General features: G+C 40.0%; 1 protein-coding gene across 12 annotated transcripts in view; it reads left to right on the top strand.

Moving 5' to 3' along the window:
- The window catches only part of TRPM3 (transient receptor potential cation channel subfamily M member 3), a 797,690-nt gene that overhangs the window by 663,878 nt on the left and 117,535 nt on the right, over window positions 1–16,277 (top strand). For all 12 annotated transcript variants that reach the window (XM_047102096.1, XM_047102090.1, XM_047102058.1 and 9 more), the window contains one exon: window positions 15,515–15,587. In XM_047102096.1, the coding sequence (XP_046958052.1) occupies window positions 15,515–15,587 (73 nt within the window). The remainder of the gene's footprint in view (window positions 1–15,514; window positions 15,588–16,277) is intronic.

The following is a 16,277-nucleotide window of genomic DNA, read 5'->3' as shown; positions in this document are numbered from 1 at the left end:
AATTGCCATTGTTTGAGACATTAATCATCACACTAAAATATAATTTTCCATCTCCACGTACAAATGCTTTCAAATACATTCACTCAAACACATTGAATCCAGGATTGTCTTGGGTCAGACACATGCTCAAGGACATCCCAGCATTGGCCCAACATGTCCTTCCAACATGGGTCTGTGTCCTCATCCACAAAACAACCTGGAAGGCTTTCTTCCTTTACCCTCTCTCAGGCTAGGAATTTATTTTAATATTGGTTTTTATGACCACAGGGAGTGTTCTTGACCAAATGGCAGCATCTAGTTTGCTTATGATTAGCATGCAAGGGTACACCTGAAGTGAGTTTTAATCCCTTAGGGTCTGAGCACCCTCAGAATATAGCACTGAGCTCACCCTGTCTTTGCTGGTGAGACTGGGGATGGTCAGGTGGAAACCTGACTGGTCTCTGGATAAGAAACATTGCAGAGCTACACAGACACCCAAACCCAGACACTGAGCATCTAAGACCCCAGGCCTGCCTTCCCTGAATCTAATTAGGACAGTTCAGTCTCAGATATGTTAAAGAAAACATTATTCTGACACTTGTAAAACACAGTAAGGAAGCCTTTATTCAAGGAACTATGCATTGGGTGTTTGTAGTGGGAGAGAGATTGGGCTCAACTCTGAATACAAAGAAAGAAAAGTGGAAGGGGAAGAAAAGTCAAAGAGTAGAGGGAAGGGGTGGGCAGATGGAAAATGATTAAGAGGGTAAGAGGATTCTTGCAAAGTAGACCTAACAAGATTCTTGCTAAAGGCAGGCCAGGGTGACCAGATATCCCTGGGAGAGAGGGGTGTGGAGAATGAGGAATTCAGTCAAATATAGAGGGTCACCAGATATTGAGGGGTGGAGGATTCTTGCTGAAACAGGACAATGCCACTTGGAAGCCTAAAGCCTGGAGCCTAGTAAAGAAGAGGGTCCAGAGAATCCAGCCTAAATTTGGGTCAAGGAGAGAGCCTTTGTCATACACAGTCCCCCATCTGAAAACCACAGGCCAGATTTGAACTTGGAACGAAGGCCAGATTTGAACTTGGAACGAAGGATTCATTCCACATTCATCAGGCGCCCACGACATGCCAAACACACTACTGGGTGACAGGAAGGTAGAGATGAAGAAGTGTCTTTGCCTTCTGAGAAAAGGAGAGAGACAAGCAAACAGGAGACTGTGCCCTCAAGCCAGACTGTCCCTGTGTGAACGCACCTCAGCTTTCCCTGACTGCATGGCCTTCCAGACGGTATCCAATTTCCCTGGCCTCCCGCTCTTGAGCTCTGAAATGGGAAGAATCGCAGAAACTAGATGATAGATTTTTCTGGGGTTGGCCGAAATCTGTTTGTGAACTGCTTGCACAGTGGCTGGCACATTGTAAATACACAACAGACAACGTTAGGAATATTGCTGTCACAGATGGTGGCATGGTTTTGTAGTGTGGTGGCAGTGCTGTGATAGAGGTAAAACTCCAGAGGACAGACACCCAACCCCAGTGAAGGTTGCTTTGAATCAACAGGGGCACACCAGAGGTGATGCTTCAACTGTGCCTGAGAGGAGATGGGGAGACAGTCAGGCAAAGCTAAAGGGGAAAGACACATCACCAGAGAGAACAGACAGGACAAAGTCACAGCAGTGAGAGAGGGAGTTGGCCCAGGGAACATGCCGAGGTTAGCAAATAGGCAGGGAATGAACAATTATTAAGCCCATAGGAGATACTAAAAACTGTGCCATATTTTAAAAGATGATCCCACAGAAAGCTTTGCAATAATCCTAAGACAATGAGCTATTCCTATTTGACACAGAAAGGAACTGAGGCTCAGAGAGGTGTAATAACATAAGCAGTAGCCTAAGGTTACACACCTATTAGCTGCCATGATTCACTTCTGAGCTCGCAGGATTCTAAAGCCCAGGTTCTGGACACAATCCGTCCTCTCTGAGCCAGAGCATCCATTGTGCCAGTGTCAGGAGGGTTGTGGGAGATAACTCAGGGGCTAGACCAGGAAAATCCCAGTGTCCACACTAAGGGGTCTGAGTGTCACCCTGGGAGTTAACAGCCCTTCCTGAACAGAGGAAGGGTTATCTCTAATTCCAGAGGTGTAAGATTGGGGTGTATCTGTGTCACCAATATGGTATTCATGGCATGGAACAGGGATCATGATGCCATGGCTCAACAACATAAAAGGGAGATGTTTTAGAAGGGATAATTTGTTTCTATGAGTTTGGCTTTTTTAGATCCCCAAAGTGAGTGAGATCATACAATGTATGTCTTTCTCTGTCTGACTCACCTCACTGAGCATAATACCCTCAAGGCCCACCCATGTCACACATGGCAGGGTTTTCTTCATTCTCAAGGCTGAATAATATTCCATTGTGTGTGTTGGCCATTCATCTGTTGACAGGCACTTTGGTTGTTCCACATCTTAGCTATTGTGAATTGTGCTGCAGTAAACATGGGAGTGAAGATATCTTTTTGACCTCTTGTTTTCATTTCCTTGGATGTGTACCCAGAAGTGGGATTGCTGGATTAGCTAATGCTATGGTGGTAATCATATTGCAATATATAAATGTATCAAAATCAACCACTGTACACCTTACATGTATAAACCATTATATATTAATTACATCTTAATAAAAAAATGGAATTTCCCCTAAGCTAATGAACAGATGAAAATGTAACAGCAAACAGAAACAAGGTTTTCATATGGTACCATCCACAAGAATCAAGGTCCCTTCTTAGGGATGCTGTTGAGGAAATTAATGTATCAGGTAGGAAGCCAAACCGATTAGATGCCCCCCCCAGTGCAGATTTTCAGCCATTTTGAGCATGAAGAGAGAAATTCTGTGATCTCTAAGGCTAAAAGGAGCCCCAATGATCATCTAGTCAAAGTTGAGGGTTTTTTTTTTTGTAGATGATAAAACCAAGATTCAGAGAAGTGAGGTGATTTGGCCAAGATCCTTTTGACAATGTGATATCTGCCATATGATACTAACCTCATCCTGTCAGCCGTACAGAGAAATCCCAGGAATCTGAAAGCATGCACACAGGCTGAAGTGGGTATTCTCCAAATCATTTCCCCCAACCCTCCCCAGCAAAATGTTTCACAGGCTCTGAAGTGAGTGCTACTTAAACAACTCTCTCTGACTGCTCCGCCAGGCAAGGTATAGAAATCCAGCCTGGAGGATCAGATCCCCAGTCCTCAGTGAGCTTACATGCCCTGCCTTCAAGATGTTTGTCTCTGGTATTTTTTCGTATGGTTGGACAGGAAGGGAAGTAGAAGCAAGATGTATCTTTTCTGAATGGGAGAAGGGAATCCAAAATGTTAGTCTCCTTACCCTCAAAGCCCTCTCTCACTGGCTCAGCCGTACAGTTGCCCTGCCCAAGATGTTCAGAGGGCTGGACCAAAGGCATCTGTCTACCAACTTGGAATCTGACAACAAGATCATTGCCAGGGGAACTAGACTGGCTTGAGAAGGGAAGCGCGAGAACCCCACCATCTGTAACACCTTATGATGCTTTCTTGGCAGTCTCTCTCCTGGAGAGATCACAGAAGTATGTGATGTCTTGATAAACATAATAGGGAAGTCAGAAAAAGATATAATTCTATCTTGTAATGATGAAAAAAATAAAACCACCAAAATAACCCCTAAAAATCATTACAGCCCCGATAAGAAGCCCATATGGTGTTGGCCTATGAGAACCATCTGTGGTCCTCTATATTCTCCTTAGAGAGATGTCTAATTATTTTTTAAAAATATATACAAGAATGCACATGAATCCAGGAATGTCCTTCCTGAGATAGAAAATAATACTTAGGGTCAAATTGAATTTTCGCACATTCGTCTGGCTGACAAGATGGTAGATGACAAATATTCTTGATTCTGCTAGCCAAGGCCATGAGGTATCCAAAGAAGCTTCTAGAAATCTTATTGTTGGACCTGTAGGATCTGTCATGTTGGCAGCCAGTGAGGTACATCACATAGTTATATAACAAATGAAAGAGGTAACATCAATTGTCAGGAAAAGAACTGAAACCAGGAGGCAGTAGATGACAGGTTGTCATATAGTTCCAGCCCCCTAAAGAACCCTGCTGAAATTTCTCCAAAGAATTAATAAATGAGGGGTTTACCCTGTTCCCAGTTTTTGCTCTCATCACAAAATCAGCTGGGCTGCTTTTTCTGTCCTCCCGATGTGTCACCTTAGGATCTCAAAGTGTTCTTCAGACTGTGAAGGATATGTCAATCATGATGCAGGGAGCCTCGGTTGAGTTCCTGACCCATATTTAACACTTTCCTTACCGTGATATGACTTAACATGCTAAAAAGCAAAAAAACAAAAAACAAAACAAAAGTCTCCTACGCTCAGGTTCACCACATGATTTCATTTGCCCTTTCCAGGTATTTAAGTCAGCACTGCCCTGGGACCTATGCAGCATGCAAAGGGCTAAAAAGAAAAATCAGACAGTGAAAGTAGGAGAAAGTGAGGAGGTTGGCCTGTTTTTCAAGACCCCTTTTGCCAAAAACAAGAGCCTAAACTCGTCCTCGTTGTTGGTGGTGGTGGAAACAGAGCTGATCCTGCTCAATGCTCCCATGTCTCCAGCAGTGAGAGCTGCCCTCCGACCATTCTGTGTGCCTGTTTTCCACTGCCATTTTGGTACAACCAGCTTAAAGAGAGCTGCCTCCCCCTTTCTAGCACTTCTACTAACCAGGTCGGAGGCCATTATGCAAATATAGTTCAAGGACAGCACAAGCTTTTTTGTTTTGTTTTGTTTTGTTTTTAAACTTTAACTAACTTATTATGGACTAAAATATGCATTTCTAGCTATGAGACAATTTGTGACAAGAGGCCCCAACTTTGGGGAATCTCTCCTAAGGGCAGAATGCCAAATACAGAACAGAATACAGGATTTAAATGCAAAGATATTCATCACATTGTTATTTATATCAGATGTTTAGACACAATATGAATGTCCAACAATGGAGGTATTGAGTGAGCTATTCACATCTCTTGGACGCAATACTCTGTAGATATTGAGCGTTATGCTTTTGAAGAGCTTCCAATAATACAGGAAAATGCTTATAATAGTTATAATGCTAATGGAAAAGAAAATGAGAACACAAAAACTGTACTTCACAAATATGCCCACCCCCCCCACACACACATATACACTATGCCTATGAAAATTTTTTAAAAAAGAAAGAAGAGAAAAAAAGAGAGAGAGTCTCAAAGGAAATATGCCAAGATATTATTAAGTAGTTGTCTTTGGCTAGGATTTGGGACTTTGGAAATTATTTCTCATTTGACTGTTTCTAAACTTTTTATGATTTTTTTCATATCAGTCATGCACTGCTTTTATAATAAGAAAAAAATATTTCTTATGTTGGAACCAGAAGGCTTCTGACCTCTGATTTGCATTTCTTGAAGGGAGAAACAAACCCTAGTGTTCTTAATTACACTGGGAAAAAGAGAAAGGAGAGTCAAAGATTAGAGTCAAAAAAGCAAAACCTCCTCGATTTTCTGGCACCCTGGTAATTGCCCAGTTGTGCATGAAGGTCCCTTGAGAAAGCATGAGGATATGGTACTGTCGGTGTGCTTTAAACTACTGAAAGCAACCTGAACCGAATTGTGTCCCAAGACTAGAAAAGACTCCTTTAAAATAAATCAGCAGGGGTGCCTGGGTGGCTCAGTCAGTTAAGCATCCAACTTCAGCTCAGGTCATGATCTTGCAGTTCGAGCCCTGCACTGGGCTCTGTGCTGTCGGCTCAGAGTCTGGAGCCTGCTTTGGACTCTGTGCCCCTCTCTTTTTCTCTCAAAAATAAATAAACATTAAAAATATGAAATGAAATGAAATGAAATGAAATGAAATGAAATGAAATGAAATGAATAAAATAAACGAGCAAATCGGATCAGTCGATCCACTGGCAAATCCTTTCAAAGGATTTTATGTATAATAAAATATCCTTTCAAAGTCAAATAATCGTGTATTTTATCCAATGTGACAACTCATACATCTGAGTCTTTTAAAAGTAAGACCCACTAGACTTATATTAATTTCATCTGATTTCTATCTCCAGAGCATCGTTTCTTATTAACACGCTTTAATATGAGACTATGAGTCTTGCTCAAGAAGATTACATAGAAAGTCAATATATAGTTTATATGGAACTCCATAACAAATAATTACACTTATTTGATATTAATTTTCTCACAAAAAAAATTTGAATACCACTTTCTGCTGATCTTTGGTTTGCTCATTTCCAGGTGTGTTTGAATTTCCTATGATTTCCTCCCCTCCTCCCTATAAATCAGCATGTCCATTTCTAAACCAGTACCTTTAGCAAAATGTTACTCTTAAGAATTTTGTCAACCAAAGAGACTTTATTTTCTCAGATGCTGGAAATAAAATAGGAGTATGTTTTAGGTGCATAGGATTCTATTCATCAAATTGCATTTTTCTCTTCCCACTGCCGGGTGACCTTGGGTTGTGCCAAAGTGAAAACTGAACCCAGTATCTGCTTAAAGTCCTTTGATGACCAGCCACCATCCCTGTTTAGATCCTGATTAGGGGTCTTGTTATCGTTCTGCATCTTGATGAACATGGATTTTTGCATTTCCTATTAATCACTCAGTTGTTTCAAATTATTTCGAATATCAACAACTCATCAGGGAAATATGCTGCTTAGCTGGTGATTTTGTAAAGTCGTTGTGTTGTGTTGATCGAATGACTTCTGGGTCTAATCCTCCCATCTCTCCCTGCCCTTGTTCTCAGGAAACACATCCACAGATCCTATAAAGAAATTGAATGAGTAAATAGGAAATTTCAGAGATGTTTCTTTAAGGAAAGTTTCAGATGTAGTGTGCTAATGTCCTCAAACCTATTGGTTAACATTATTATAGGTGGACTTTTCTAAATACTTACAAAATCGTAAGAATTTTCCTGATTATCCATTGGGTTGCTGTGGTGTTTCTCTAAAATTCTCTGACGTGTTACAAACTTCTTGTCAAACTCAGGTATCGTCTCTCACATATCTAACAAGCATGAAATGATTGTGGAATGGTCTTTTCTGTCTTTGATAGATGGAGCCAAAGTGCCCTTGCAACTTACAGATGTATTTCAGTTTAATATCATGGTTATTTTCATTTTCAAAAGCTTGCCTCAGTCTCCGTGTCGCTTTTCACAGACCCATTGCTTGCTTGGACATGAATATAAATCGCAAATTAGGCTAATTAACAGACACTTTGAAAAGGACTCCGTTTAATTTTTCCAGTATGTTTTCCTGTACCCTCAGCTTGTTCAACTATAGGACCTGCTGGGTTTTAGAAGTGGAAAGTCTGTGATTAATTCAGCCACATAAACTGTATTTTATTATTTAAGTGGTAAATATACTTGTTTGTTGCCCAGGAGATGAAACAAACTGTGTTCAAACATAAAATTACTTCTCCCAAATCATTTTTGTACCTCCGGGGTTTTGTCATTTTTCTATAATATATTCCTGCTTTGAGTCTTTTTCTGTACTACAGTTTAATCTACATGGCTCCAAAATGTGAGGCACTTGGGTGAAGCATACTTCTGGGTTAGTCGATGCTACCTATATCTCAAAAATGTCACGTTCATACTAAGTCTCAAACAGTTTCTAAAACTCCGGCAGCCCAGTTTCTATCACCTAATGCTTGACTAAGTGCTTAGTAATAATACATTGTCCAGTAGATTCTTGTTTAAAATTGATGATTAACTCTTGAAACACGCTCCTGGTTTAGAGCTCTGTGTGGAACGTGCTGCTTTTTCATTTTTGGTTTCTCCAAACCAGTTTCCTTATTTCCTTAACACAGCAATTTGGTAATAATTCATCCACTCATCGAACAATACTGAGCAAGGACTAGCTAGCTAGCGATCCCCGCTGCCAATGGACTTCTGTTTCATACAAAAAGACGTGTACCCATAAGGGGAAGGAGGGGCTGAAGCAGTGTGCTGGGCAGCCGCACAGAGTATGCGAGAGACACAAGGAGAAGTGAGGACTCCGTCCCGGTTATACAGGAAGGCTTCCTCAGTGCCACACGTCAAGTGAAAGGCTTGTGGTTGATTCTGCAAGCAGAGGGAACCCCAAAAAAAGGGAACTGAGGGGTGCCTGGCTGGCTCAGTCAGTTAAGCACCCTACTTCTGTTCAGGTCATGATCTCGCAGCTGGTGGGTTCAAGCCCCGTAGTGGAGTCTCCATTCTCAGCGCAGAGCCTGCTTCGGATCCCCTGTCCCCACCTCTTTCTGCCTCTCTCTCTCAAAAATAAACATTTTCTTTTAAAGGAACTGAATAGGGGCACCTGGGTGGCTCAGTCAGTTAAGCATCTGACTTCAGCTCAGGTCGTGATGTCACTGCTTGTGGGTTTGAGCCCCACGTCAGGCTCTGTGCTGACAGCTCAGAGCCTGGAGCCTGCTTCAAATTCTATGTCCCGCTCTCTCTCTCTCTGCCCCTCTCCACTCACGCTCTTTCTCTCTCAAAAATAAATAAACATTTAAAAAATTTTTAAGGGAATTGAATAAACAAAGGCTACAAGTTCAGAAACAACTTCAGGGGCCCTTAAAGGAGCAAGTTGTGGGGTATCTGGGTGGCTCAGCTGATGAAGCATCTGACGTCGGCTCAGGTCATGATCTCACGGTTCCTGAGTTCAAGCCCCACATCGAGCTTAATGCTGTCGGTGCAAAGCCATCTTCAGATCCTCTGTCTCCCTCTCTTTCTGTCCCTCCCCTGCTGTTGCACACATTCTCTCTCTCTGTCTCTCTGTCTCTCTCTCTGTCTCTTTCTCTCTCTCTCTCTCTTTCAAATATGTAAACATTTTTAAAAAATAAAGGAGGGACACCTGGGTGGCTCAGTTGGTTAAGCGTTTGACTTCAGCTCAGATCATAATCTCACAGTTTGTGAGTTCAAGCCCCACGGGCTCTGTGCTGACAGCTTGGAGCCTGGAGCCTCCTTCAGATTCTGTGTCTCCCTCTCTCTCTCTACCCCTCCCCGGCTTGCACTCTGTCTCTCTCTGAAAAATAAATACAAACATTAAAAAAAATTTTAATATAAAAATAAAAAAAAAATAAAGGAGCAAGTTGCTCAGCATGACTGGGGCATGAGGTGTGGGGTCCTGGCTGTGGTGGGAGGGGTGGGTAACAGCAAGGGTGTAGCAGTGACCATGTATCACCAAGAGATAAAACTAAAGAAGTAGCCAGGAGTGTGAGATTGGCATTCCTTGAATGCCTTGCTAAGAGTTATTAGTAATGGAAGCCTCTAAAACATTTTGGTAAGGAGGGTGATATAATCAGGAAGATTGCTTGGGTAGCTGCATGGGGAATAGAATGGAAGGACCAGAATCAGGAAGACCAGTAAAGAAACTTCTGAATAGTTATGAGGCTGCTGGCTGAACAATGGCTGTGACACTGAGGACAGAGAGGGAAGGAGGCAGTGAGAAGCACCCGGACATACCATATATGTACTCGCTTCTCTCTGTCTCTCCTGTCTAGAATGCACTAGAAATAGGCTCTGTGAAGGCAGGAATTGTCTGTCAGCTTTGTTCACTGCTCTACCTCAGCACCTCAAAGGTGCCTAGCACAGAGATGCTCAATGAATCTGTGCATGACTCCCCTGTATGCAGGGGGTCAGAGGGAACAGATATGACACCCCATTTCCTGACTTTGAATGGGGGTACAAATGACAGTAAGAACATAAGCAGAGGAGCTGGTTTGCAGACAAGTTCAAGGAGTGGAGAATATGGGAATCATGTCATTTTGAAAGACAGCTTCCCTTCAATCTGAGAATCAGAATTGCATCCAGGCTAAGGCAATTTGTCCACAAGTGAGCCGAAGATAGAAAATGTCAAACTGAATTTGGGGGAAGTAGTGGGGTTTTTAACAAAATGTGTGATTTTTTTTTCTTTCAAATCTTGAAGAACACTTTAATCTTCCTATATTTCATAGCGTTTTGACAAAATAACCAACCATGTCAAACAAATCCAAGAATTACTTTTAGGGTACATGTTGAAAATACCAATTTTATTATAGAGGAAAATCAGGCTTTATTTACTAAATCACCAATAAAATAGCTAAGTAACTTCTACCTGATTTACATTTTTTCTATTAAATGTACATTGATGAGATTTTATAGAAGGAGCACATATGTGTCTATCTCCCTCCTGCCCCTCAAATGACAAAAAAGGCTAAAATAATAAATATATACAGTTTTGAAACAAATCCCTGTCAGTACTTCACACGGAAGGAGATGAAAAAGGTTACTATGCTAGAAGGCAAGAAATTTTGAGTAACTTCTAGAATATTAAAAGCAGGTATAGAAAGTAGAGTTTGGAAATCATTTCAGGAGAAAAATATATACTGTGAAGTTGAAGATCATTTCAGTTACCATTAAGGACCAAAACAAATAAAGGCAGGAAATAGGAGAGGCCCTGGGAGCAGAATCAGAACAATGAATTCAGGACCTTCTCTCAGAGTAAATGGCCCCACAAATTCCCTATCAACGAATTGTATTCTACAGACAGACTCAGCCATGCACATAAAAGGTTATTCCCTGCAATGGTGTTTATAATCACCAAAGATCAAGAACCACCCCAAAGTTCACTAATAGAAAACTAAATCATAAATCATAATACATGCATATAAGGAAACATTAGGCAGCCAACAAATAATGAAGCTGAGTAGAATGGTCTCCAGGATAGGTAGTCACATGAAAAAAGTGATGCGTAATAATGTATAAAGCTCACGACCACCTGTGTAAAAGATGTGTCTAATTCTCTTTGTTTATGTGGAGAACATCTCCCAAACCAGGAATAGTGGTTGCCTTTGTTGAGAGGTGCTGCAAAATGGAGGACAGAAATGATACCTTTCATTTTCACCATATATTTCTTTATGCTATGGATTTTTTTTGCCATGTACGTATATTATCTAGGCAAATATGATACTTTTTCAAAGGAAAAGAAAGGTGGAAGGGAAATGATAAAGTCTAGAAAATAGAAAACCTAAAGTAATGTGGAAGAAATAAGATAAAAGAAACCAGTAATCATATTAGACATAACTGGATTCTTTTCTCCCTTGGATTCCTAATGATATTCTGATTCAGTTAAAAAAAAAATCTAGCCTTGCTGTTTACAAGGTACAGACCTTCAACAAAATGACCACACAAAAGTGACCAAAAAAACAAAAACAAAAACACAAATGGAATAATCTATCAGACACATTCTAATCCCCCATGAGAGTATATATGGCAAATAAAATGTTAACATAAAACAAAATATGCAAAGCAACAACATTAAATAGGAAATAGAGATATTTTGTGTTGATAAAAACTGCAATATGCCAAGAACAGACTGTCATGAACCTTTTATATGTTTTTTAAAACCTTCAAAACATATAAAGCAAATATTCTGTACTTTCAAGGAATAATTGTGAAGTATGTACTCATAATAGAAGATCTTAACATGCCTCTCAGAAATAAGAAATAAGTCAAATAGAATATTTGAATAAAAATTAAATGTAATCTGTATCTATAGCAACCTATCTACCTAAAATTCTGTACCCAGAAGATAGCGAAGACACACTTTTTTTTTCAAGCAAAATAGCATGCTTGCAAAATGTTACAGATACACACATACACTCTTTTAACATTAACAACAATTTTAAGGCAAAATGGCATATATTTAAAAATGAATGAAAATGACATAATGCATAGAAAAGTATGTGAGATGCATAATCTTAAACACATTTATTAAAAAAAAAAGAAAGAAAGAATAAAAACAGAGTGACCGTGATGTCAACTCAAAATTCTAGGCAAAGAATGGCCAAGGAAGCAAAACTGAAGAAATGAATGGATAATGATAAAAGCAGAAAATAATCACTTCAAATTGTAAATAATAATATTGATCAATAAATTGATCAAGATAATAATTGGTCAAATAATAATTGATCAAGAAAATCTGATTCTTTGAAATGAACATGATTTTGATAAGTTAAAAATAAAGAAGACTAAAAAAATCCATATAATTCTAGATATAAAGGAGATTTTTAAATAATAAGAAATTTTTTTAATCTTTTTTTTTTTTTGAGAAAGAGACTGAGAGAACAAGAGATAGTGTAAGTGGGGGAGGGGCAGCGGGCAAGGGCGAGAGAGACTCTAACGCAGGCTCCACACCCAGCGCTGAGCCCAGCTCTTGATCTCACAACCACGAGACCATGACCTGAGCCAAAATCAGGAATCAGACGCTTAACCAACTGAGCCACCCAGGTGTCCCATATAATAAGAAAATTCTGCATGCAGCTGTATACCCATGAACTTGAGAGTCTTGATGAAATGTTTAATTACATAGGAAAATATATGAAACAGAGTCAGGGAAAGGCAGAAAATCTAAATTGATCAATAATTGTTGGAAAATGTATAAAGGTGATCAGCGATCTATGCCTAAAAACACTTCAGTGCTAGATAGTTTATAAACATCTTACTAAACCTGCCAGAACCAGGAGAATTCCTTTGTTATGGAAACCGTTCTGGGGCATAAGTAAATAAAAAAAAAAAGTTTTCCAAGTCATACTGAACAGTTAGTACAACTCTAATACCAAAATGAGGCAGGATGGGTTACATGTACCAACCTCATTTCCAAACACAGTTGTAAAGATCCTAAATAAAATCTTAGTGTGGTTAAAGAATCATACATCAATACCAAGGAATTTTATATTAACTTGTCATACTCCAAAAGTGCTATCTTTTTTTTCAACGTTTATTTTTTTTTTATTTTTGGGACAGAGAGAGACAGAGCATGAACGGGGGAGGGGCAGACAGAGAGGGAGACACAGAATCGGAAACAGGCTCCAGGCTCTGAGCCATCAGCCCAGAGCCAGACGCGGGGCTCGAACTCACGGACCGCGAGATCGTGACCTGGCTGAAGTCGGACGCTTAACCGACTGCGCCACCCAGGCGCCCCCAAAAGTGCTATCTTGATTCATATTCCCACAAAGAATATTTAAGAATACTTGATTCTCTTCATCTCTGTCAACACTTGGGGTTGGTCAAATGGCTCTGACTTTTTTGTTGGACATTTTTTCCCCCTGGGGTTAGATATATACATTGTGTAATTAATATTTTAAATTTTGTTTTAATTTCAAATAAAAAGAGTTTTAGAGTATTTCAGGTCAGCTAAAGGCAAAATTATGAAACAAACTTCATATTTGGATCCTCCAGCCTCTCCTTAGTGCTTCCTTTTCCTCTTGAATGAGGGCATGGACAGGTGGGCAGCCACTCCTCCCACATCAGTTTTCTAGAAAACCTGCAAAGCCCTGGCATACGATTGACAACAGCACATGTATCTGTGTCTCCGGTGCCCCTTTCCCAAATTCTTTAGAAACCCTACACTATGTACCTTCCTTTCCCTCTCCTCAAATCTGTTCCTAGGAAGTCCTGTTAATGTTCTATTTCGGAGTAAATTTATCTATCTGCTGCCCCAGAAAAAAATTACATCTGAAGTGTGATCTCTAATTAGGCAATAAAATGTAGGCATCTGCAGAGCAAGTAGGTCCCATGTTTAAGGAATTCTGTTTGGTGCCTAATTTTGAAATTTTTCTAAAACAATGAGCTCCAATATGATCCTGGTTGTCTCAACTTGTTACCAGCTAAGTACACAATAATACCTTTCAGACCACAGCCGGACTGGCGGAAAGAGTTAAAGGGCTGGTGAGATTCCATTTCTGCCCCCTGAATCCTAATCCTGTGGATCTCAAGTTTTCTTTCCAATTCAGGCACCTGTTCCTGAGTTCCTCTTGCCCCGAGGGCTGCTCAGTTCTTTTTTTATTTTTTTTAAATATGAAATTTATTGTCAAATTGGTTTCCATACAACACCCAGTGCTCATCCCAACAGGTGCCCTACTCAATGCCCATCACCCACTTTCCCCTCCCTCCCACCCCCCATCAACCCTCAGATTGTTCTCAGTTTTTAAGAGTCTCTTATGTTTTGGCTCCCTCCCTCTCTAACCTCTTTTTTTTTCCTTCCCCTCCCCCCTGGTCTTCTGTTAAGTTTCTCAGCATCCACATAAGAGTGAAACCATATGGTATCTGTCTTTCTCTGCCTGACTTATTTCACTTAGCATAACACTCTCCAGTTCCATCCATGTTGCTACAAAAGGCCATATTTCATTCTTTCTCATTGCAGGGCTGCTGAGTTCTAATCACAACTATCCTTCTAACTCATTTTGTGACCTGAAGCAAGTTACTCTGTCTCTGGGTACTGGACTAGATTTCTAAGGCAACTGATAGTTTAACAGTGGATGAGTCTCTGTGTCTGTTCTCTCCCTCATAGTGGCAAAACTTAGAATTATATATTAGCAGGGTGTGTGGATGGCTCAGTTGTTTTTGAGCATCTGACTCTTGACTTTGGCTCAGGTCATGATCTCACGGTTTGTGAGTTCAAGCCCCACATCCGGCTCTGCACTGACAGCATGGATTCTCTCTCTCTCCCTCTCTCTCTGACACTCCCCTGCTCATTCTCTCCCTCCATCTCTCTCTCTCTCAAAATAAACAAACATTTTTTAAAAAAATTAATTATATATTAGCAAATCCTACAAAGTTTACTTCCCATGCAGTTGGAAACAAGCAAGCACTATTATTTTCCCATTTTACAGATAGAGAAACTTGAAGCCTAAAGTAGCTGAAAAAATAGTAATTCAGTATACATATACAAATAACCTTTTGGCTTCCTTACCTAGCCTCCCTCTGACTTGGAAAAAAGATCACTGTTACTGTTCAGCATTATTGTGGAACTTCGTATTAATCCAACAGGTTTTAATCCTTCATTGCTCTCTCTTTACTCTCCTTCCTGTTTTCCATCCCTGGAGAATACTTTTGTCCCCTGGATTACTGCAAGGAAAGATGTTATTGTACTGTGTGCTTTCTCCTTCTCACAACCTGGAAATAATTGCTAAGTTATTCTCAAGGTGGTTCAAGGTTATCAAGAGGGCTGAAGGATCTAGAGCCATCACAGTGTTTAAACCATTCAAAACTAGTGCTGAGGAGTAAGTGTACTGATGGCTACATTGCATACATGCATATACACACACATGTGCGTGCACACACACACACACACACACACACATAGTAGGACCATTTACCAAAGGGCATACCAAACTAGCTACTTTTAAACACTTAATTTCTCAACTCATAGTTTACACATTTTTGTAAATCCAGCCAGTTTTAATTTTAAAACTGAAATGATAGAAAAGGAAATTTCCTTTGTCTCTGGTTTCTCTTCATTGTAAACATCATTATGTAAGGTGGTCTCCGTTAGGAGGCTACTGAGACATCTTCCTCTTAATGAATTGCAGAACCCTTGAATTCTTGCTATGTCTGCTTTCCCCGTGGTTAAAAATCTACCTTGTAGATATTAAGATAGTCTATGTTCAGATATGATTGAATTTCTGTTGGGCAAAAACATGCATTGCTAATGGTCACCTTGTCTCAAATTGCAGATTACGGTGTTTCGGATGGGATCAGAAGGACACCAGGACATTGATTTAGCTATCCTGACAGCTTTGCTCAAAGGTAAGAGTTTCTGTGTCCAGAGAGTACAAAAATAATTTAAATGGATTAACACAGCAACTTTGTCTCCTAATAGTGGATATAAACCCAAATGATACCATGACACATCCAATTATTGACAACATAAGGACTTCTCCTGGAAGACATTGTTCCTGCTATGAAATTCTTCTATGATAGAGCTGTCAAAGTGTGACTCAATTTCATAAAGTTTAAAGCAATTACCATTCAACTGTGTCCACTGAATCATAAAAATACATAAAGTAAAAGGCCAATATAGTATGTAAGACACTACATGACTGAGATTATTTAATAATTATTACCCCATTTACTTGCAAAAACCGTGTAATATGGCAGAGATGCTAGACAGATACAGAGATGTCATAATGCATTAAAATGGAAAGTCAAAATCATTGAGGGAGACGAAGAAATAAACAAAAAATAAAATAAACTTGTAATGGGACGTTAAATTTAACTGTAAGTTTCCTTGAAGTCAAGGCAAAAATAGAAAAGCCCTGGATTCTACGATTTTCCCTTTAGAAGGTGGACGCTTGTCCTCTTCTCTCGCCCCATATTACCAAGCGGCCTCACTATGTGTGCTCCTATTTGGAGCCATATCCAAGAGAAGAGTGGTTTCCTTCAGGCTCCACAGATCAAAGTCTGCCCTTAATGTGCCTTAGTTAGGAATATTACACT

This window comes from Lynx rufus, unplaced genomic scaffold (assembly GCF_022079265.1).
Source record: "Lynx rufus isolate CCGP_SWC_20201006 ecotype Redwood Valley unplaced genomic scaffold, mLynRuf1.p SCAF_10, whole genome shotgun sequence".
NCBI classification, from domain to species: domain Eukaryota; kingdom Metazoa; phylum Chordata; class Mammalia; order Carnivora; family Felidae; genus Lynx; species Lynx rufus.
Note: the sequence above shows the minus strand (reverse complement) of the source record. Positions and strands in the feature narration are given on the sequence as shown.